This window comes from Ornithorhynchus anatinus, chromosome 1, assembly GCF_004115215.2.
Source record: "Ornithorhynchus anatinus isolate Pmale09 chromosome 1, mOrnAna1.pri.v4, whole genome shotgun sequence".
Taxonomy (NCBI): domain Eukaryota; kingdom Metazoa; phylum Chordata; class Mammalia; order Monotremata; family Ornithorhynchidae; genus Ornithorhynchus; species Ornithorhynchus anatinus.
The window spans coordinates 138,074,610-138,098,155 of NC_041728.1; the positions used below are offsets into that span (position 1 = coordinate 138,074,610).

The 23,546-nt window shown below is 44.2% G+C and overlaps 1 protein-coding gene across 4 annotated transcripts in view; it reads left to right on the forward strand.

The window, feature by feature from the left end:
* The window catches only part of FNDC3B (fibronectin type III domain containing 3B), a 418,267-nt gene that overhangs the window by 249,372 nt on the left and 145,349 nt on the right, over positions 1 to 23,546 (forward strand). For 3 of the 4 annotated variants that reach the window (XM_029057950.2, XM_039913103.1, XM_029057957.2), the window contains exon 8: positions 9,901 to 9,969. The exons of the other annotated variant lie outside the window; for it this stretch is intronic. In XM_029057950.2, coding sequence (XP_028913783.1) covers positions 9,901 to 9,969 — 69 coding nt within the window. The remainder of the gene's footprint in view (positions 1 to 9,900; positions 9,970 to 23,546) is intronic. 4 annotated transcript variants of the gene reach the window in all.

Genomic DNA, 23,546 nt, shown 5'->3' on the forward strand with positions numbered 1-23,546 from the left:
AAAACAGTCTTCCTTACATACAAGGAGGACAAAATTGTGTTTGCAAAGGCTAATATGTGATCGACAATCACGCACCAATAAAAGTCTCACTGACCGTAACAGTGTCATCACACCCGAAGATACATATTAGAGCATTAGCCGTAAGTGTTTGGGAATTGGATTTATTCTTTCCAATGTAATTATTTTCCTCTCATTTTGTAAACGATTCTGAGACTGGTGTTGAGAGTCACGACACTTGATTGGGCCCAGGACACTGTTGTTTAAACATTTATGTCTGTGGTGGATAAGTGCTTGGAGGCCTTCATTGATCCACAGATGTGGATCTGGAGCATTGCTAAAAGGCCAACTAAGAAGAAAAGTGAGCTCACAAGGATGGAACGCACATTTCTGGCTGCTGAAGTGCAGTCTGTAAAGTCAAAACGGACCAAACGGGCCGGAAAGATCACCGAGGAGTGGGGAAGCCTCATGCAGATCCTTCATCCAGAATGGGAAAAACATTCTACTTGGCAGCAGGCTGGATTATTAACACCCTGCCTTGAGTATAGAATGGGTATTGCCAAGGCGGCCCCATTAGAGTGGCATAAGCGTGGCCCTATTTACAGACCCAAGTTGACTTCACAACCCCAAAACTACTCGCTTGTCTGCCTGAAGGAAAGGACGACGCGGGTTTTAGGTGCAGGAAGAAGCTTCCATAGACAAACGTTGCTTGAGAACATATGGTTCTTGACCTGGGGGTGTTGATTTCTCGGAACCCCATACACAGCAAATTCAAACTAGAAAAGGGTTGTTTTCTATAGCTCTTCTGTGTACCAAACAGATTTTTCGTTGGGTTTATTTTTCCAGGTAATGACTTCATACCTGATTAAACTGTCCCACTCACTGTTAAAGTCACTTGTATATGTGGCAGAACTGGAAATGGAACCAGCTACTCTGTTGCCCCAGCCTAGAAATCAAAAGTTATTTTTTTAATGGTATTTGCTGAGCAATGGTATATGCCATTTTAATGGTATATGCCAGCTGCTGTACTAAATGCAGGGGTTCATACAAAGTAATCAGGTTGGCTATAGTCCAAGTCCCACAAGGGACTCACATTCTTAACCCCCCTTTTAGAGATGCGGTAACTGAGTCACCGAGAAGTGAAGTGACTTGCCCAAGGTCGCACAGCCGACAAGTGGCGGAGCCGGGATTAGAATCCAGGTCCTTAATGCTCCATCCACTAGGCCATGCTGGTTCTCAGTTATTGCTGTCCCAACCCATGGTTTTGGATAAACTTTGCAGATTTGGGGAACAGTCGTGTTTCATAAATACAGTTTGGTTAATTCGCGTTTGAAATGGTATCTTTGGCAAGCCTTTTGGGGGCCGGGGAGTTTCAAGCAATTTGTTAAATTGGCATCTGTGATGGAATTTTGGCAGCCTTTCTGCTGTCATTTCAACAGCAACAGCCCTGTCACTACATTTACTACCAAGGAATGGTGCTTTAGGATCCCTCTAATAACTGGTGCAAAAAAAAAATCAGGTGATGAATTCTCTCAGTGGCATGCCGTTAGATCCTTGTTTAGTAATTTGACAGTTTGCAGTAAATGTGTTATAATTGACATTCACAAGCTTTCTCTTCCATGGCTGATTTTGGTCTCACATTTTATTTTGTTGACAGGCTTTTTAGCATGTGTGAGATGAATTGCATTATACCCAGTACAATATTTTTAAGCGATATTAAAATGTCTATACTATTGACAAACTTCATTGTAATGTCCACCTGCCTTTTCCAGTCAGGAATTGTTTAGATCTTAGATATCTTTTAAATTTACTACCTAATGTCCTCCTTTCCCTGGAGTGCTGAATATGCAGCTGGGGGAAATGGGGCTTTCTGCGAAGCTGATTGTCTAGAAAAGGGGAAGACTGGCCAAGTGATTTTGCTGATAAATATAGAAAGATAGTTAAAAAAAAAAAAGATTGGAAAGGAGATAATTGCAGGATGGGAAAATGTAGGTGAAGGGGGAAATCTGGAAATTTCTTAGCAAATTTGGGTGTTCCAGAAAATTCTTCAAGGTTCTGAGGCTACTTTATCATCACCCAACTGGCCAGAAGAAACCAAGGTGCCCTGTCTGATCCATTGCCAAGGGAGTGAAACAGGGATGTGTAGTAGGACTGATTCTGAACAATGAGTCAAGAAACTGAGATGCAGGTGTTAGAATGTATTTTCTCACTTCTGAGAAACTTTTCCTACTTAACAGACTAGATATCACCCAAAGTGCTAGAAACAATCATTCAAGAATCACTGCATGCAAATGCCTGCTCCCTAGAGGCCCACAACCACAGAAACCTATAAATGATTATAAATCACTTCCCCAGTCGGCTAGATATTGCAGAATAAGGATAAGGTTAAAGAAAACCAGGGTGATATATCAGTCTGACCCAGAGAAGCCATACGCAATACCAAATGTTACGTCTGCAGCACGGAAGACAAGAAAGTAGAAAACATTATCTAACCTTGGCTTCACTGACACACTCCTCCTTTTAACTCTATCTCTCTAGCTGCTCCATTCGGTCTCTTTTGCTGGCCCTTCTTCTGCCTCCCACCCCCTAATTGTGGGCGTCCCTCAAGGTTCAGTTCTGGGGCCCCTTCTATTCTCCATCTACAACCACTCCCTTGGAGAACTCATTCGCTCCCATGGGTTCACCTGTCACCTCTAAGTGGATGATTCCCAAACCTTCATCTCCAGCCCTGATCTCTCCCTTTCTACAGTCTCACATTTCCTCCTGCCTTCAGTACATCTCTACTTGTATGTCCCACCATCACCTCAAACTTAATATGTCTAAAACAGAACTCCTTGTCTTCCCACCTTTTCTGACTTTTCTGACACTGTAGGCAGCACCACTATCCTTCCTGTCTCACAAGCCCATAACTGGCATTATCCTTGACTCATCTCTCTCATTCCACCCACAGAATTTGGCAATAAACCCTAACAGTTTTACCTTCACAGCATCCCTAAAATATTCCTTTCTTCTCCTTCCTTTCTGCTTCTATGTTGAAACAAGTACTTAGCTTATCTTTCCTTGACTATTGTGTCAGCCTCCTTGCTGTACTCCCTGTCTCCTGTCTCTCTCCCCACTCCAGTCCATACTTCACTTGCTGCCTGGATCATTTTTTTAAAGAAAAAAAATGCAATCCACGTCACCCCACTCCTGGAGTACCTCCAGTCGTAGTACTTCCAAACTGCTGCCATGTTAATCCAAGCTTTTATACAATTTCACCCTGATAACTGTATCAGTATCCTTGCTGATCTCCTAGCCTCCTGTCTCTCCCCACTCCAGTTCTTACTTCACTTTGCCGCACGGATCATTTTTGTATAAAACCATCCAGTCCATGTTTCCCCACTTCTCAAGAACCTCCACGTCAAACAGAAACTCCTTACCGTCAGGTTTAAAACACTCAATCAGTTTGCCCCCTTCTATCTTACCCTACTGATTTCCTACTTCAAACCAGCCCACCCACTTTATTCCTCTAACACCAACTTACTTATTGTACCTACCTGTCATCTAACTCGCTGGCTATCTTGCTCGTGTCCTCCCACTGGCTTGGACATCTTTCTTCCTTCATAATACCACAGATCTACTCTCCTCACCTTCAAAGCTTTATTAAAATCTTATCTCCTAGAGGCCTTCCCCAACTAAACTTTTATTTCCCCTACTACCACTCCTTCCTGTGTCATGTATTTACTTAAATCTTGTATTCATTCAGTCAGTCATATTTATTGAGCGCTTACTGTATGCGGAGCACTGCACTTCCCTCTTGGGAGGGCACAATATAACAGTAAATGGACACATTTCCTGCCCAAAGTGAATTTACAGTCTAGAGACAATCATCATCAGTGTTATTCATTGAGCACTTACTGTGTGCTGAGCCCTGTACTAAGTGTGTGGGAGAGTACAATACAACAGACTTGACAGACACATTCCCTTCCCACAACGAGCTTATGGTCTAGAGGGGGAGATAAGTGTAGCTTAGTGAGCCAGCGGTCATGGGTTCTAATCCCGGCTCCCCCACTTGTCATCTCTACAAGTTTGGGCAAGTCACTTAACTTCTCTGTGTCTCAGTTACCTCATCTGTAAAATGGGGATCAATACCATGAGCCCCACATGGGACAACCTGATAACCTTGTATCTATCCCAGCGCTTATTAATATCCCATCATTGTTAATATCAAATGTCCAAAGGTCACAGATTAAAATGCATAGATGACACAGGTCTGTGCTCTAAGCCCTTGATATTCATCTTACCATCAGCCCCACAGCACTTATTTACATAGATACCCGTCATTAATTTAATGTCTGTCTCCCCCATTTAGACTATAAGCCCTTTGTGAGCAGGGAACATTCCTACCAAGTCTGTTGCATTGTAGTCTTCCAAACCCTTAGTACAGACATTGGCATAAGGCCAGTACTCAATAAATACTGTTGATTTATTGAAGACCCAAACAAGGAGGCCTGCGTGCCTGCCTCAAGCAGTGTGTGACGGCTTATATACATGATATTAGGTTCCAGACCAAACTGGAAGGCTCCAGAGCTTTCATTCATTCAATAGTATTTATTGAGCGCTTACTATGTGCAGAGCACTGTACTAAGCGCTTGGAATGAACAAGTCGGCAACAGATAGAGACGGTCCCTGCCGTTTGACGAGCTTACAGTCTAATCAGGGGAGACGGACAGACGAGAACAGTGGCAATAAATAGAGTCAAGGGGAAGAACATCTCGGAAAAAACAATGGCAACTAAATAGAATCGAGGCGATGTACATTTCATTAACAGAATAAATAGGGTGATGAAAATATATACAGTTGAGCGGACGAGTACAGTGCCAAGGGGATGGGAAGGGAGAGGGGGAGGAGCAGAGGGAAATGGGGGGAAAAGAGGGTTAAGCTGTGGAAAGGTGAAGGGGGGGGTGGTAGAGGGAGTAGAGGGAGAAGAGGAGCTCAGTCTGGGAAGGCCTCTTGGAGGAGGTGAGTTTTAAGTAGGGTTTTGAAGAGGGGAAGAGAATCAGTTTGGCGGAGGTGAGGAGGGAGGGCGTTCCGGGACCGCGGGAGGACGTGGCCCGGGGGTCCACGACGGGATAGGCGAGACCGAGGGACGGTGAGGAGGTGGGTGGCAGAGGAGCGGAGCATGCAGGGTGGGCAGTAGAAAGAGAGAAGGGAGGAGAGGTAGAAAGGGGCAAGGTGATGGAGAGCCTTGAAGCCTAGAGTGAGGAGTTTTTGTTTGGAGCGGAGGTTGATAGGCAACCACTGGAGTTGTTTAAGAAGGGGAGTGCCATGCCCAGATCGTTTCTGCAGGAAGATGAGCCAGACAGCGGAGTGAAGAATAGACTGGAGTGGGGTGAGAGAGGAGGAAGGGAGGTCAGAGAGAAGGCTGACACAGTAGTCTAGCTGGGATATAACGAAAGGCCGAAGCAGTAAGGTAGCCGTTTGGGTGGAGAGGAAAGGGCGGATCTTGGCGATATTGTAAAGGTGAAACCGGCAGGTCTCGGTAATGGAGAGGATGTGTGGGGTGAACGAGAGAGACGAGTCAAAGATGACACCGAGATCGTGGGCCCGAGAGACGGGAAGGATGGTCGTGCCATCCACGGTGATAGGGAAGTCTGGGAGAGGACCGGGTTTGGGAGGGAAGATGAGGAGCTCAGTCTTGCTCTTGTTGAGTTTTAGGTGGCGGGCCGACATCCAGGTGGAGACGTCCCGGAGGCGGGAGGAGATGCGAGCCTGAAGGGAGGGGGAGAGGACAGGGGCGGAGATGTAGATCTGCGTGTCATCTGCGTAGAGATGGTAGTCAAAGCCGAGAGAGCGAATGAGTTCACCGAGGGAGTGAGTGTAAATGGAGAACAGAAGAGGGCCAAGAACTGACCCTTGAGGAACTCCAACAGTTAAAAGATGGGAGGGGGAGGAGGCGCCAGCGAAGGAGACCGAGAATGACCGGCCAGAGAGGTAAGAGGAGAACCGGGAGAGGACGGAGTCCGTGAAGCCAAGGTGAGATAAGGTATGGAGGAGGAGGGGATGGTCGACAGTGTCAAAGGCAGCAGAGAGGTCAAGGAGGATCAGAATGGAGTAGGAGCCATTGGATTTGGCAAGAAGGAGGTCATGGGTGACCTTAGAGAGAGCAGTCTCGGTAGAGTGGAGGGGACGGAAGCCAGATCGGAGGGGGTCTAGGATAGAATGGGAGTTAAGGAATTCTAAGCATCGATTGTAGACGACTCGTTCTAGGATTTTGGAAAGGAAGGGTAGTAGGGAGATAGGGTGATAACTGGAGGGGGAAGTGGGGTCGAGAGCGGGTTTTTTTAGGATGGGGGAGACGTGGGCATGTTTGAAGGCAGAGGGGAATGAGCCATTGGAGATTGAGTGGTTAAAAATAGAAGTTAAGGAAGGGAGGAGGGCAGGGGCGATGGTTTTAAGAAGGTGAGAGGGAATGGGGTCCGAGGTGCAGGTGGAGGGGGTGGCACTTGCGAGGAGGGAGGAGATCTCCTCTGAGGATACTGCAGGGAAGGATGGGAAAGTAAGGGAGAGGGTTGGTTGGGGAGAGGGGAGAGGCGGAGGGGTGACTTTGGGGAGCTCAGACCTGATTGTGTAGTTCTGTACTGTAGCTGTAGTTCTGTCTCATCTTCTCTATGGCAGTGAGACCTGATTCCACAGAAATAGGCCATTAAATTCCTTTTACAGTTCTATCAGCATTATGGGCTATAGTCAACATCAGATGGGAAGACAGGATCACAAACAATGAGTTTCCAGAAAGAAGTCCTCCGTCTCCTAGCTTTGAAGTTATGTCTCAACACATTTTGGCACCTGAGAGGAGAGTTGAGTGACAGCAGGATCTCCAAACGGTTGTTACATGATGAGCTCTAGCTGGCAAAGCTGTGAGGAAAACAGAGGAAACGTTTTGGGATATTATGAAAATCAAGTCACTGAAAATTCTGCCTCCTCCACTTGAAACTGGAAACCAGTTGCCATAAAAAATCAGAGATTGGCCCATTTCAGTCATTCGGCAGTATTTATAGAGCCCTTATTGTACTTTGTACTTAGAGCATAATATAATTAAGTCGGTAGGCACAGTCTCTGCCCATAAGAGGTTTACATTCTAGATATGGAGGTAGACATTAAAATAAATTATAGAGAGGGAAAATGAGGGAGAATTAGTATATGTGTGTAAGCAGTGTGGGGCGGAGGACAGGGTGAATATAAAGTGCTTTCAGGATGCAGATCCAAGTGCATGGGTGATGCAGAGGAAAGGGTGAAAAAGGAATTGATGATTTAGTCACTCGAAAAGGATGTCTCTTTTCAAGCTGAGATTCATTAAGAACGAGAGGCAAGGGAGCAAAAGCAAAAACAGTGCCAGGTACTGCAAACATCCAATTTGACTGCACTGCCAGAGCCAGCCATTGCATGTGCCCCATGGTATGGGGGCAGCGGGTCTGGCATTGGCCTTTTCTAGCACTCAAACATTCATTGGTGAATTTCATTGTCAGTAGTGGTGTTTTGTGGTACCAAGGACAAAATACATAAAAGGGAAATGGAACATAAAAATAAACACTTTTCTGGTGACAGACTTATTGTCCTTTCAACCCAGAATTCTGACTTTTCATGGGGTGATGCATTTTCAGCAATATTCTAAACTTCTTGAGTGCAGAGATCACATCTACTTACTCTGTCATATTCTCCCAAGTACTTATTACAATGGTCTGCACACAGCGCTCAGTAAATACTGTTGATTGAGGGTTGCTTTCATCCATCCATCCTAAAGGAGATTCTCCTAAGAGAAGCAGCATGGCCTAGTGGAAAGAACACGGCCCTGGGAGTCTAATCCCACCTCCGCCACTTGCCTATTGTGTGGCCTTGGTCAAGTCACTTCACTCCTCTGTACCTCAGTTCCCTCATCCATAAAATGGGGATTCAATACCTGTTCTCTCTCCTACTTACAACGTGAACCCCATGTGGGACCTGATGTTGTATCTACCCCTGAGCTTAGAACAGTGCTTGACACATAGTAAGCGCTTAACAAATAGCATTATTATCATTATTGGTTAGAGATGTACCATCTAGCATGCCTCACTTTCTCTTTAGCAGCGTCACTTGGGGCTGCTTGTGTATTAATTTATTCAGACTCTTTAAATCTAATGATATTTTCAGCTTGCACAGCTGTGTGAATGAATTCCATATGCTTACCGCCCTCTGTGAAGAAGTGTTGCCTTATCCTTTGGGGAAAAAGAGAAGCAGAGAAATGAAAGGGTGTCACAGGCTCCTCTGGTCCCTTTTCACATGTTCCAGTCCTCCCACTAGATGAAAATTTTCCAAAGGGGATCATAAAGGGAAGAAAAACTCTTTAGTAGTTTTAGCCTTTTTCAAGTCAATGGGCCATTTACTGGATGTTAACATTTGAATAAATCTCCATTGGAATAATCCTCCCATTCTTTTCCTATTTGGGTTTCATGACACTTGTGTATCCCAGGCCTTAGCCTATTCAGGCAAAAAAGCCCTATATTGTAGACACGGTTTTTACAAGTGAATAGAAACAAGTGAAGATAGTCTTTGAATAACACTTTAATGTTTAAATGTCATAATGGGGTATTTTGAGGCAATAAGAACATAAGAAATGTCACTATAGAGATATCCAGAGTGCAATGCTCTGCACATATCAAATGCCTAATTAAATACCACTGATTCCATCTAGCTAAAGTGGCAGTTTCTGACCAGCAAAACGGGTTGTGTGAAAGTCACTACCTCCTGGCTTTTCACCCATCATAATAGTTTAGTTCCAGCAACTCTCATTTTTACCCACTGCATCACTAACATCCCCTCTGCCATAGTCTGACAGACAGTGACTCTCTCCCTCACTTCAAATCCTTATTGAAGGCACATCTCCTCCAAGAGGCCTTCCCTGACTCCTCTTCTCCCACTCCTTCAGTGTCACCCTGATTTGCTCCCTTGATTCATCCTCCCTCCCAGCCCCACAGCACTTATGTATATACTTGTAATTTTATTTATTTCTATTACTATCTGGCTTCCCACCCCTCAAGACTGTAAGCTCAATGTGGCCATTGTCTGTTTATTGTTGTATTGAACTCTCCCAACCTCTTAGTACAGTGCTCTGCACACAGTAAGTGCTCAATAAATACAATTGTACCCAAACTCCTTTGAAGCTGTTCCTGCTTTGGCCTGCACAACTTCCTGTGGTAACACACCCCTTAAGCACTGTGGCACATAAGCACTTAACAAATACCAGAGTTATTATATAACAGCACAACTGAAGTATAAAAAGCAGTGTTATAATCCTAAAGGCAGAGGGCTAATGAGTTTTTGCAGGGTCCCCACAGAATGTGTGATATAATTACATTGTGCTACATATGACTGCATTGGAACCATTTCTCATTCAACCAACCATATTTAGCCCATCATTGGGCAGGGATTGTCTCTATCTGTTTTCGAATTGTACATTCCAAGCACTTAATACAGTGCTCTGCACATAGTAAGCACTCCATTCATCACCCTTCGGTCATTGATGTCACTGTGAGCACTTCTGACTGCTGAAGTTTTTATTGGAGCTTCTCGTGGTACAGCCCCTCCCATATCAGCTCCTAATAACAGTTATAATAACAATAATGATAATAATTGTGGTTTTTGTTGAGTACTCACTAGGTGCCACATACTTTACTCAGTGCTGGGGTAGATGTAAGATGTTCAGGTCTCATATGGGGCTCACAGTCTAAATAAAGGAGTACAGGTATTAAATCCCCATTTTGCGGATGAGACAATTGAAGCCCAGAGCCTTGCCCAAGTGACTTGCCCAAGGTCAAACAGCATACAGGTGGCAGAGCTAAGATGATAACCCAAGTTCTCTGACTCCCAGGCCTGTGTTCTTTCCATTAGGTCTTGCTGCTTCCCTTTTCAGCCAGGGATTTGGGGCCAGGAGGAGAAGATACTCAGACCAGCCTCACAGTACTTCTTTACATATCTTTATACTTAATCAGTCGATCAGTGTTATTTATTGAATACCTACTGTATTGCCTTTGATATCACTCTCGGCAGTATGGGGTGTTCCTGAGTTGTGTTCACATATTTTGAAATGTACCCCCGTTGGGTGTCTCCTCAACCCTTGTAAAGAGTTCATGTTTTGGTCTGCTAGTATGACTTGTGTTTTGGGAAAATTTATACCTCTTCGCTCTCTCCATCATCAGCAGTAGACTGTAAGCCCGTCAGAGGGCAGGGACTGTATCTGTGGCCAATTTGTACATTCCAAGCGCTTAGTACAGTGCTCTGCACATAGTAAGTGCTCAATAAATACTACTGAATGGATCAGTGAATGAATGGTATTGGTAGAATTATCTATTCTTGTTGTAGCTCCATTGTCCCATCCCCACTGTGCTTGAGAAGCAGCATGGCCTAGCAGATAGAGGACGGGCCTGGGAGTCAGAAAGGCCCTAATCCTGGCCCTGTCACTTGTCTGCTGTGTGACTTTTAGCATGTCACTTCATTTTTTTGTGCCTTAGTTACTTCATCTGTAAAATGGGGATTAAGACTGTGAGCCCTATGTGGGACAAGGAATATGTCCAACCTGATGAATTTATATCCACCCCAGTGCTTAGTACAGCACGTGGCACATAATAAGTGCTTAAATGCCATTGGGGAAAAAAACAACCTGCCGATTCCATCATCCTTTTGTGTTATGTTTACCACTGTGGGGTTCCTTGTACCTGCCCACATCCCATAATTGTTCTTTTGGTGCCAGGAACTGTCTGCCCCACCCCACTCTCCTGCTTCTTCCAGTATTCCAGTATTCAGACATATAGTTTGAATACCCCATCATCAGCCTTGGGACCTTTCCACCTCAGGGCCCATGCCAGGCCACCTCAGGAGTGATCCTCTATCTCACCTGGCTCCCTGCAGTCCTAGGGGATCTTTGCTCTTCCTGGCTTCCTGAAGCTGAGCCTGGTTAGATCTGGCCACAGAGCCCACATGGCTGCAGCCACATGCATCCTGCATGGTAGCCTTGGCAACAGTCCAGAGCTGCAGCAAGGGGAGGGTAATCCACCTCATGAGGGGGTGTGATTGGGGAGAAACATGTACCACCTGGCTGTGTTTGCTGGTGGCTCTAAGTAGGGTGGGGGATGGAACAGAGGTGTGAGCTTTACATACAGGGGGCTGCTTTGTGGGGTCTAGTAGGCAAACTCGTTGTGGGCAAGAATCATGTATCTACTGTTCATTCCCAAGTGCTTAGTACAGCGCTCTTCCCAAGGTAAGCACTCAGTAAATCAAATTTATATTAATGACCATCTCCCCCTCTAGAATGTAAGCTCCCTGTGGGAAGGGAATGTGTCTGTTAATTGTTCTATTATACTCTCCCAAGCGCTTACTGTAGTGCTTTGGACATAGCAAACACTTAAATATGATTGAATTGAAAGGAACCAATCATTGGTATTTGAGGGTTTGCTGTGTACAAAGCCATGAACTAAAGGCTTGGGAAAGTACAATATACAGTGGATTTGGTAGACCTAATCCCTGCCCACAAAGAGTTTATAGGCTTCAGGTTGATTTGGGGTTCCTTCTTAACCTGGGCTCCCTGAACATCAGCCTCTACAGCTCTACTTTAATCTGGCCCTGCACATATCAATCAATCATATTTATTTAATGCTTACTGTGTGCAGAGCAGCAGTACAATGGAGTTGTTAGACATGTTCCTGCCCACAGTGAGCTTACAGTCTAGAGGGGAAATAGGTATTAATATAAAGTACATAGATATACATATATGACCTATGTAGAAGTCCCCAATAGTAAAATATTTTGCCCTACAAAAAATAGTTATTCTATAGTTCAGGTGAACATGTCTTTAGTCTATTAGGTTAAATTTGAATGGCATTTCCTCCTTTGTATTTTGAACTACATGCATTCCTTTGATTAGCTAAAGACTGAGCCACCTTTTAAAAGTGTACTTGACATTTTGCATACTTCCAAAATGGCTGATATCAATATCCTCTTTAGTTGTAGCAGTTTTTTCAGTGTTCTCATTAATGTGAAGTTTGCTTCCTGCTGGTCATCAGTAAGAATGTTGAACATCTTTGGTTTCCGGAGTGCAGGGAGCTACATAAGGCTTAATTGTCCACCCTTTTCCCCTTTCTACTTTATAACCCATCCACGCCAACATCAAAGTAGTGAAGAAAGATGGGCACATATCCTATTCATCTTTCAAAATTTTTCCTACTAGAATATTTTTCAAACTTAATCACGAGGAAAAAAAATTGCTGAAATTTTATTATAAAAATAATAGCTTGTGTCAGTTCTTTCATGGCATTGTGATTTTGCTGTGGCAAATTACTCAGATTTTGTCATAAGTAGAGTTCAAGTTGAGAGCTATGCATATGTGTCAATGTAGATTTCCAAATGACTAAATTGAGGTTTTACCCAGTGTCATTTTCTCCTTGGGTTTGTCTCAGAACCAGTTTGCATCTCATCGCAATTCGAGAACAGGTTCAAATCTTAAATGTGGCTTATGAGATCATGAATACTTGTATGCATAAGTAACCCAGGGCCACTATTTTCACAACACAAGATAGTTCTGCAGAATTGATGTTAAAAATGATGAATTAATTGGGAAAGGCACCCATTGAAAATTCATTTTCACTGCACCTGGTATCATGGAAGCTTTCCAAAAGTGAAATTTGCCCTTTTGAGCCCCCCCTCCCCTTATCTATTGTGTATCTCTGCACATAGCGCTGTCAGTAAATATCATTCGTCGACCCCAATGGCTGGGTGCTTTTCAATCAATCCACGGTATTTAATGAGTGCTTACTGTGTGCAGAGTGCTGTACTAAGCGCTTGGGAGAAGGTGATACAGTAGAGGGGGTGGATTTGATCCTGGTCCACAAAGAGTTCATAGTCTGACTTGCTAGGGAACACGTCTACCAGTTTTGTGGTATTGTACAGTTCCCAGTGCTTAGTCCGGCGCTCTGCACACCGTAAGCACTCAATAAATTGGAGAAGCAGCGTGGCTCAGTGGAAAGAGCACGGGCTTTGGAGTCAGGGCTCATGAGTTCGAATCCCAGCTCTGCCACTTGTCGGCTGTGTGACTGTGGGCAAGTCACTTAACTTCTCTGTGCCTCAGTTCCCTCAACTGTAAAATGGGGATTAAGACTGTGAGCCCCACGTGGGACAACCTGATTCCCCTATGTCTACCCCAGCGCTTAGAACAGTGCTCGGCACATAGTAAGCGCTTAACAAATACCAACATTATTATTATTATTAATTATTGTCACCTATGGTCCTGATGAGAAACTCCATCATCTTCATTTGACATGAATAACTCTCACCACAAGCTCCAACCCCATCCTACTTCTAGACCTTTTGTTTCTTCTTTTTCACTTTGTATAACTCATCGCTTGCCCAGAAACTGGCCTTATGCCAATGAGAAAAACATCAAATAGGGTTTGTCCTGAAATGAAGTCAAGAGGAGTGAGAACACAGAGAAGGGGAGAGATCAGGACTGGAGCTGTAGATTTGGGAATCATTTGCATAGCGGTGGTAGTTGAAACCATGGGAATCAATGAGATCTCCAAGGGAGAGGGCATAGATGGAGAATAGAAAGGGACCCAGACATGAGCCTTGAGGGATTCCCACAGGGTGAGAGGCAGAGGAGGAGCCCGCAAAAAGAGACTGAGAAGGAGTAGCCAGAGAGATAGGAGAACCAGAAGGAGGACAGTGTCAGCGAAGCCAAGGTTGGATAATGTTTCCAGGAAAAGAGGGTGGTCCACACTGTTGAAGACAGCTGAAAGGTGCAGGAGGATTAGGGTGGAGTTAGATTTGGCAGGAAGGAGATCATTAGTGAGAGGGCAGTTTCTGTGGAGTGAAAGGGGGCGGAAGCTAGATCGCAGAGGGTCAAGGAGAGAATTGGAGGTGAGAAAATGGAGGCAGTGGGTTTAGACATCTTGCTCAGGGATTTTGGAGAAGAAAGGTAGGAGGGAGCTCTAAAGTCAGAGAGGGTTTTGTGTTTTTTTTGATAGGGAATACATGAGCATGTTTGCAAGCAATAAGGAAAATGCCATTGGAGAAACAAATCTACAGACTCATTTTAAATATCCCAAATTAATTTATCAACTAGTTAAGACATCTTTTAAAAAGTCAGTGAGTGAAATATAGTCCAGGGTTAGATTAAATATCCATATAACTTCATTGATGAATAACCCCTAAGTGTTTTTCCCTAGTATGTTGCTTAATTTTCCAAGAGGTCACTAAAATAAGACAAATCAAGCTTGTAACTTGTATTCCTTATTGTTTTCTTCCTATATTTGTCTTTATCTGACCTACTCCTTCATAAAGATAATGAACTTTGCTGGATTTTGAAGGGGATTTAAAAAGATGCTACTAGATGAATAATAAATGAGATCAACAGTTTACTGGTTTCAGGTGTATCACTTAAGATTTTTGTGGCTTTAATGAAATTTTGGGCTCTAATACCTGGTTATCTGTTTAATTTAAATTCTTAAGATTAATTCATAGGAACAGTTCCTGTACTGTTCCAGAAACAGTATTTTTCCCTTTCTGTATAGTGGCATGCCCAACTGCTGTCCTTAGCTTTGTAAATATTTGGTTTTATAAGTGACAAAACAAAGATGGCTGTAAGAAAAAAGAATGTTCAAATATTTCCCTGGGTATTTTAAATTTTGAACAGCACTCTTACAGGATAAAGAAATTAATTCCTCCATTTATTGGCTTCTGTAATTTGGTATAAAATGAAATTTTCTCTTACCTAGGAAAAAAAAGAAAGACTAATTTTGAAATGTTCTTAATAGAGAAGGTAGCTTAACCAAAGTTGTTTGAACCTTCACCTCTGTAGGTCTCTAACCCCTGCTTTAATTTAAGAAAAAAAATTGTCCTGCTCACACAGAATTGAATTGCTTGACCAATAATGAAATTAAACCAAACCTCAGTCGTATTGCCTAGTTTAAACAGTTTGGCTAACATCATTTTATTTAAGCATTTTTGCCATCACTAACCTGACTTTGTCCTCACGGCATCACTCTGAAGAAATAATAATCATAATAATACTTCTGGTATTTGTTAAGCGCTTACTATGTGCCTGGCACTGTACTAACACTGGGGCAGATACAAGCAAATCAGGTTGGACACAGTCCATGTCCCATGTGGGACTCACCGTCTCCATCCCCATTTTGCAGATGAGATAGTTGAGGCCCAGTGAAGTGACTTGCCCAAGGTCACCCAGCAGACAGTGGTGGAGACGGGATTAGAATCCATGACCTTCTGATTCCCAGGCCTGTGCTCTTGCCACTATGTCAAAATAGGCAGGGCCACTGACCTGTAGTGCTGGTTTCCGATCTTTTATATGTTTCTAAGTGTGAGTCCCTAGGATGCAGTCATCAACCAGTCAATCAATGGTATTTATGGAGCACTTACTATGTGCAGAGCACTGTACTAAGCACTTGGGAGACTAAAACACAGCAGAATTAGCAGACATGATCCCTCCCTCTAATGAGCTAAGAGTCTAGAGGGGGAGACAGACATTTACATGAATCAATAAGTAATTCATATTATATAATTTAAAGATCTGTACATAGATCATCTGTTCATAACAGTTCTGAACAACTGTCTCTAAAACTTTGGATGATGCCCCAAATCTATCCCAGTCCTCGTTCAGAGGAGCGGAAGTATATTCCATCACCTAGATTCAGGTCAAATCTCCAAGAGCCCTTGCCTGATTAAGCCTTCCTTCCTCTGGCTCCCTCGCCTTTCTGCCTCACCTATGCACTTGGATCTGAGACCCTTTGGACACATTTGATATTTGCCCACGCTCAGCCCCACAGCACTTTTATTTTAATTGTATTTAAGTGCTTACTATGTTCCAGGCACTTTACTAAGTAGCACTGACACAGAGGCCAAGTTGGACAAAGGCCATGGCCCAAAAGAGCTACACAGTCTGAATCCCCATTTTACAGATGTGGTAACTGAGGCGAAGTGCAGAAGTAACATGGCCTGGTGGATAGGCCTGGGAGCCAGAAGGATTTAGGTTCAAATCCCAGCTCTGCCACTTTTCTGCTGTGTGACCTTGGGCAAGTTGCTTCACTTCTCTGTTACCTCATCTGCAAAATAGGGATTAAGATTGTGAGACCCACGTGGGACAGGAGCTGCATCCAACCTCATAACCTTGTATCTACCCCAGTGCTTAGAACAGAGCTGGGTACATAGTCAGCGCTTAACAAATACCATCATCATTATTATCACTGATGGATATGTGAGCTCATTGTTGGGTAGGAATTGTCTCTTTTGGCAAACTGTACTTTCCAAGCTGTTAGTATAGTGCTTCTGCACACAATAAGTGTTCAGTAAATACGTTCGAATGAATGAAATGTGTTGTGGGGCTGGAGGAGGACTGAATATCAGAGTGCTTAAGGGGAACAGACCCAAGTGCATAGGTGATTCTGAAGGGAGGGTTTAGTCTGGGAAGGCCTTCTGGGGGAGATATGATTTTAGTACAGCTTTGAAACTGGGGAGAGAGGTGATATGTCAGCTATAAAGGGAGAGGAAGGTCCAAGCCAGAGGGAGGATTTGGGCAAAGGGGTAGATGACAAAATAGAGCAGTCAGTCCAGCAGTAATATTTACTGAACACTTACTCTGTGTAGAGCACTGTACTAAGTGCTTAGGAGAGTACAATACAACAGAGTTGGTAGACACACCATAAACGTACAGTGTAGAGGGAGTCATTCCAGACATTGTATTAAGTGTTGGGATAGGTAGAAGATAATCAGGTTGGGGCGCATGGTCTTAATCTTCACTTTACAGATGAAGTAGCTGGGGCAAAGAGAGAATAAGTGACTTGCCAAAGGTCACACAGAAGACAAGTGGTGTACCTGGGATTAGAACCCAGGTGCTCTGATTCCCAGGCCCATTCTCTTTCATTAGAGTCAATAAATATGATCCCTGCCCACAAGGAGTTTATAATCGGCAGACACTATATACCTTCCAGACCATTAGCAGGGTTTGCTAGTAATTCTCCAAATCAAAAAATGTCTGAAATTCCCTTTCTTCACTCTCTTGTCAACAATCAGTGACTTAAATCGCCTAAACATTCCCAACGGGTTTGTATTTTCAATGAGTCCTCCTGGGGAGGAAACTGCTTTACTCTTGCATGCAGGTTTGTTGGCTCAACTCAGCAAGACAAGACTGAAGAATTCCAGCTGCAGATATACTCTTCCCAGCAGCAGCCAATGCTCATTTGAGTTTCAGTGGGTTATGGTCCCAGGTTCAGCAGCAAGCACGTTGTGGGTAGAGAATGTGTCCATTTATTGTTGGTTTACAAGACACCGCATAGCTTCATGGATGTAGCATGGGCCTCGGAGTCAGAAAGACCTGGGTTCTACTACCGACCCCGCCACATATCTGCTGTATGACCTTGTTCAAGTCACTTAACTTCTCTGGATGTCAGTTATCTCATCTGTAAAATGGGGATTCAGACTGTGAGCCCCATGTGGGACAGGGACTGTGTCCAACCAGATTTGTTAGTATCCACCCCAGCTTTTAGAACAGTGCCTGGCACATGGTAAGCTCTTAACAAATACCATCATTATTATTATTATTATTATTATTAACATTATTATAGAGAAGCAGCATGGCTTAGTGGAAAGAACACGGACTTGGGAGTCAGAGGTAATGGGTTCTAGTCCCAGCTCCGCCACTTATCTGTGTGACTTTAGGCAAGTCACCGAACTTCTCTGTGCCTCAGTTACTTCATCTGTAAAATGGGGATTAAGACGGTGAGCCCCACGTGAGACTACCTGATTACCTTGTATATTCCCCAGGGCTTACAACAGTGCTTTGCACGTAGTAAATGCTTAACGAATACCATCATCATTATTATTATCATCATTTATTATTAAGTCATTTCACTTCTCTGGGCCTCAATTACCTTATCTGTAAGAGGGTGAACCCCATGAAGGAAAGGGACTGAGTCCAAACCTGATTAACTTGTACCTACCCCAGTGCTTAGAACAGTGCTTGGCATGTCGAAAACTGAGCTCCTCATCTTCCCTCCCAAGCCCAGTCCTCTTCCTGACTTCCCTATCACTGTTGACGGTACAACCATCCTTCCCTTCTCTCAGGCCTGCAACCTCGGTGTCATCTTTGACTCAGCTCTCTCATTCACCCCACATATCCAATCCGTCACCAAAAGCTGCCGGTCTCACCTTTATAATATCGCCAAGATCCGCCCTTTCCTCTCCACCCAAACGGCTATTTTACTGTTACGGGCTCTCATAATATCCCGGCTGGATTATTGTGTCAGCCTTCTCTCTGATCTCCCTTCCTCCCATCTCGCCCCGCTTCAGTCTATTCTTCATTCCGCTGCCCGGCTCATCTTCTTGCAGAAACACTCTGGGCATGTCACTCCCCTTCTTACAAACCTCCAGTGGCTGCCTATCGACCTCCGCATGAAACAAAAACTTCTCACGCTAGGCTTCAAGGCTCTCAATCCCCTTGCCCCCTCCTACCTCAGCTCCCTTCTCTCTTTCTGCTGCCCACCCCGCACGTCCCGCCCCTCTGCCGTCCACCCTTGGGCCACGTCCTCCTGCGGTCCTGGAATGCCTTCCCTCCTCACCTCCACTAAACTAATTCTCTTCCCCTCTTCAAAACCCTACTTAGAGCTCACCTCCTCCAAGAGACCTTCCCAGACTGAGCTTCCCCTTTTACCTCTGCTCCCTCTGCTCCCTCTGCTCCCCTTCCCCCCTTCACCTCTCCTCAGCTAAGCCCTCTTTTCTCCTCTTTCCCTCTGCTCCTCCCCCTCTCCCTTCCCCTCCCCTCAGCACTGTACTTATCTGCTTAACTGTATATATTTTCATTACCCTATTTATTTTGTTAATGAGATGTGCATCACCTTGATTCTATTTATTTGCTATTGTTTTAATGAGATGTTCATACCCTTGATTCTATTTATTGCTATTGTTTTTGTCTGTCCATCTACCCCGATTAGACTGTAGCCCGTCAAAGGGCAGGGACTGTCTCTATTTGTTACCGATTTGTACATTCCAAGCGCTTAGTACAGTGCTCTGCACATAGTAAGCACTCAATAAATACTATTGAATGAATGAATGAATGAACGAATGTAGTAAGTGCTTAACAAGTACCATAATTGTTATTATTGTCGTAGTGCTTTGTACTGTGCACACAGTAAGCACTTGATAAATATGATAGACTGAATGACTGACCGCATCATTGTTGTAGACACCCAAGAGTCAATAGAGCTTTTCGGATGTGGAAGATAGTAGGGGGGTTGGTGGTTGAGGGGGTCGGGTCTATCTGGCTCATTCCTTTTGTCTTGTTGTCTTGGACTCAGCCTCAAGCCTGGGACGTTCTCTCCCTAAATGCCGGAGGGAAAGCAGAGATGAAGTTTTAAACTCGTTCATTCAGTTGCATTTATTGAGCACTTACTGTGTGCAGAGCACTGTATTAAACACTCGGGGGAGTGCAGTGTCATAATGAGCAGACACATTCCCTCCCACAGTAAGTTTATAGTCTAGAAGAGGAGCTTATAGTCTAGGTCAGGGTTTACCACTGACACAGGTGTCATGTGTGTGTCGTTAGCTCTGTCACGGCGGGGATCGTGTCCTTTAAACTCTTCACAGAATTTCACCTCATCCTTAGTTGTGCACTCTAGTGCACTTAGTAATGGTTTTTGAAAAAAACAAGTTAAATTTTAGTTGATCAGCTCAGCTGATTCCCTTGTTCCACATTGAGCTGGGGAGAAATTCTTGGAATTCCATATGATCATCTAGTAAGGTACCAGTCAGCTCGACATTTCAAATCACCATTTTTATTCACTGTACTGCTGAGGATATGCAAGCCCCCATAAAATATAAACATGATGATTCCAATAACTGAACTGTGTTTTCTCCTCCCCTTTTCACCGGAAAATTAACACCTGCCAGTAAAATCTCTTTATCCCATTTTTCACTGGAGACTAATGTCTAAAAATCAATTCTGGCAGCCCACATGTAGTTTGGAAGAGTTCTAGTTTCTCATGGAACAGCACAAGCTCAAGTTATTAGAGAGGATTAGGGGACACAGCTGGTGCACAGATGGAATGTTTGTCATTTTAAAGCTGAAGGTAGCCGTAAACTAAAAATGGCCCAAAACCTATTTGCGTCTTCATTAGCTCATTTCATCTGCTCTTAGTGGCACTTCTTAAGTTGTGAACCATCCTTAAGAGAATATTATTTGAGGCTGAAATTTAAATTTTATCAGTAACTCTCCCCAAGAATATGTTTTGTGATTTTTTTGCTAATTATGTTGCATCAGTTATACAATAGAAAAGGCAAGTTAATACTTCATTGTCCAAATTGTAGGAAAGATACATAATCGAGAAATGGCACGATAAGATTGGCAGAACCATTTTTTTCCATTAATGAATTTGACTCCCTGTTCTCCATCGCACCTTTCATGTGTCTTTGATGTCCTCCTCCCATCATATTTGAGATGCTTTGAGAAGCAGTGTGGCTCAGTGGAAAGAGCCTGGGCTTGGGAGTCAGAGGTCACGGGTTCGAATCCCAGATCTGCCACTTGTCAGCTGTGTTACTGTGGACAAGTCAGTTAACTTGTCTGTGCCTCGGTTACCTCATCTGTGAAATGGGGATTAACTGTAAGCCTCATGTGGGACAACCTGATTACCCTGTATCTATCCCAGTGCTTAGAACAGTGCTCTGCACATAATAAGTGCTTAACAAATACCAACATTGTTATTATTTATCTTTCCCATATGCCTTTCATTAACTCATTCAAATGTATTTATTAAGCGGTTACTGAGTACAGAACACTTTACTAAGCACTTGGAAGAGTACAATACAACAATAAACAGACACATTCCCTGTTCATACAACCTTACACTCTGGTGTGGGGGTGGTGGGAGAGACGACTTCAGTATACATAAATTACAGATATTTACATAAGTGCTGTGGGGCTGGGAGGGGGGAAGAACAAAGGGAGCACATCAGGATGATGCAGAATGGAGTGGCAGAAGAGGAAAGGGGTTCTTAGGGAAGGACTCTTGGAGGAGATGTGTTTTCGATAAGGCCTTTAAGGAAGGGAGAGTAAATGTCTGTCAGATTTGGGGAAGGAGGGCATCCAGACCTGAGGCAGGACGTGGGCTAGGGGCTGGCGGTGAGCTAGACAAGAGTGAGATTCAGTGAGAAGGTTAGTACTAGACGAGTGAAGTTGTGGGCTGGGTTGTAGTAGAGTTAGTGAGGTGAGGTAGGAGGGGGCATGTGCTTTAAAGACAGTGGTGAGTTTCTGTTTGATGCATAGGTAAATGGGCAACCACTGGAGTTTCTTGAGGAGTGGAAAAACCTGTCCTGAATGTTTTTGTAGAAAGATAATCCAGGCAGCAGAGTGAAGTATGCACTGGATTGGGGAGAAACAGGAGGCTGGGAGGTCAGCAAGGAGGCTGAATTAGTAATCCAGGCAGCATAGGATGAGTGACTGTATTAACATGGTAGCAGTTTGGATGGAGAGGAAAGGACAGATTTTAGCGATGTCATGAAGCAGTGAGTGCGGCGCCTATAGGGACTGTAGGGGGATCCTGAGGCCACGCACCCCTGACTGGACCACTCCCAGCCCCCACGGGGTATGTGTGTCGGGGGGGCGCTTCCTTGATCACAGGGACAACCCTCCCATTTTCCGGGGACCTCTTCTATAGGAGATTTCCTTCCCTTATAGGGGCCGCACCCTCCCTTATAGGAGACCCTCCCTGCCCCCCACCCTTTGACTCCCGTGCCCCCTTTCTTTAGCAAGGGACTGTTTCTTTATGAAGGATGTTCCTCCCAACCCTCCCGCCCCCACCTTCCCTGAGATGGTCCCTATATCTGAATTGTACTTCCCAAATGCCTAGTACAGTGCTCCGCACACAGTAAGCGCTCAATAAATATGATTGAATGAATGAAGGTGGGACTGACCGGATATAGTAGTGGATTGAATATGTGGGTTGAATGTGAAATTGGAGTCAAGGATAATGCCAAGGTTATGGGCTTGTGAGACAGGAAGGATGGTGTTACTGTCTACAGTGATGGGAAAATCGGGGGGAGACAGGGTTTGGGTGGGAAGATAAGGAGTTCTGTTTGGGACATGTTAAGCTTGAGGTGACGGGAGGACATCCAAGTAGCGATGCCTTAAAGGCAGGAGGAAATGTGAGACTCCAGAGAGGGAGAGAGATCAGGGCTGTAGTTGTAGATTTGGGTATTACCCGCATAGAGGTGGTAGTTGAAGCTATGGGAGTGAGTGCCTACAGAGGGTAACTCTGTACCTTCCTCTCTTCACCTTCCTCCTGCTCCTTTCCTCCCCATCCCTTCTTCTCCCTTCCTCTCCTTCTCCCCATTGTATTACCTATCCTGTGCTCTCTTCAACGTTACTTTTGTCCCCCAGCCTGCTGTCTTTATAACTACTCTTCCATTCTCCTCGAGTGTAAATTCAGTGTCACTTGGGCTGAAAGGGAACCTGATTATTTAGAATGATTGTTAGACATGTTAAACATGTCCAGAGCAGCTTCTGACATAACGTGTAAAATGTGAATATTGAAATCTCTACCTTCTCTCCAGCTTCTAGAAGTACATTAGATTTTTATTCACCTACTGAAAGAAGCTTTAGCGAATAGCAATGGCTTTAAAGAGCAACGTGGCGTAATGGATAGAGTACGGGCCTGAGAGTCAGAAGGACCTTGGTTCTGATCCCAGTTCTGCCACGTTTCTGTTGTGTGACCATGGGCAAATCACTTAACCTCTTGTGCCTGTTAGCTTATCCATAAAATGGGGATGGATACTGAGAGCCCCATGTGGGTCAGGGACTATGTCCAACCAAATTAGCTTGTGTCTTCCCTAGCATTTGGTGCGGTGTTTTATGCATAGTAAGCGCTCAAACACCACAATTATTATTATTATTATTCATTGGTTATTAGATGCATCCACATTTTACCACACCTTTTAGATAGAGCACCATTAGGGAAATAGGGAATATTCTTCCAATAAATGTGTCTGTCAGTGTAGAAAAGAGTTATGGAATCAGAATAAAAGAGTTGAGCACACGGTGCCTCATCACAGCCTCACACAACTTTTATTTCATGCAGAGTTATTAAGGAATGCCTGTGACCCCTGCAGTGTAGGAGAACTAAGTGGGCAGCAATAGCCTGGTTTCTAATTGTTACCGAATTGTTACGAACTAATTTCAAATGATGGCCATGGAATTCTTGGGGTCACCCAAGCAGACAGCTTCACAGAGGGTCAAAAATCAAATTAGAGCAATCAGAACCATAGATATGTCAGATACCTGCTCCCAGGCGAGTTGGAAAAATATCGTTCAGGTGGTGGAATACTGCAAACAGCTGCGGTTAATGCTCCAGTATGGTCCCCCTTCTGTTGAAACCACAACAAATCTTTACGCCAAAGCCAGAGTCAGCTGCAAAAATATTTTCACATGTGTTTGGGCAGAAATTAATGCACAACACATACTATTCCAGCCTTGGGACTTCTACGAT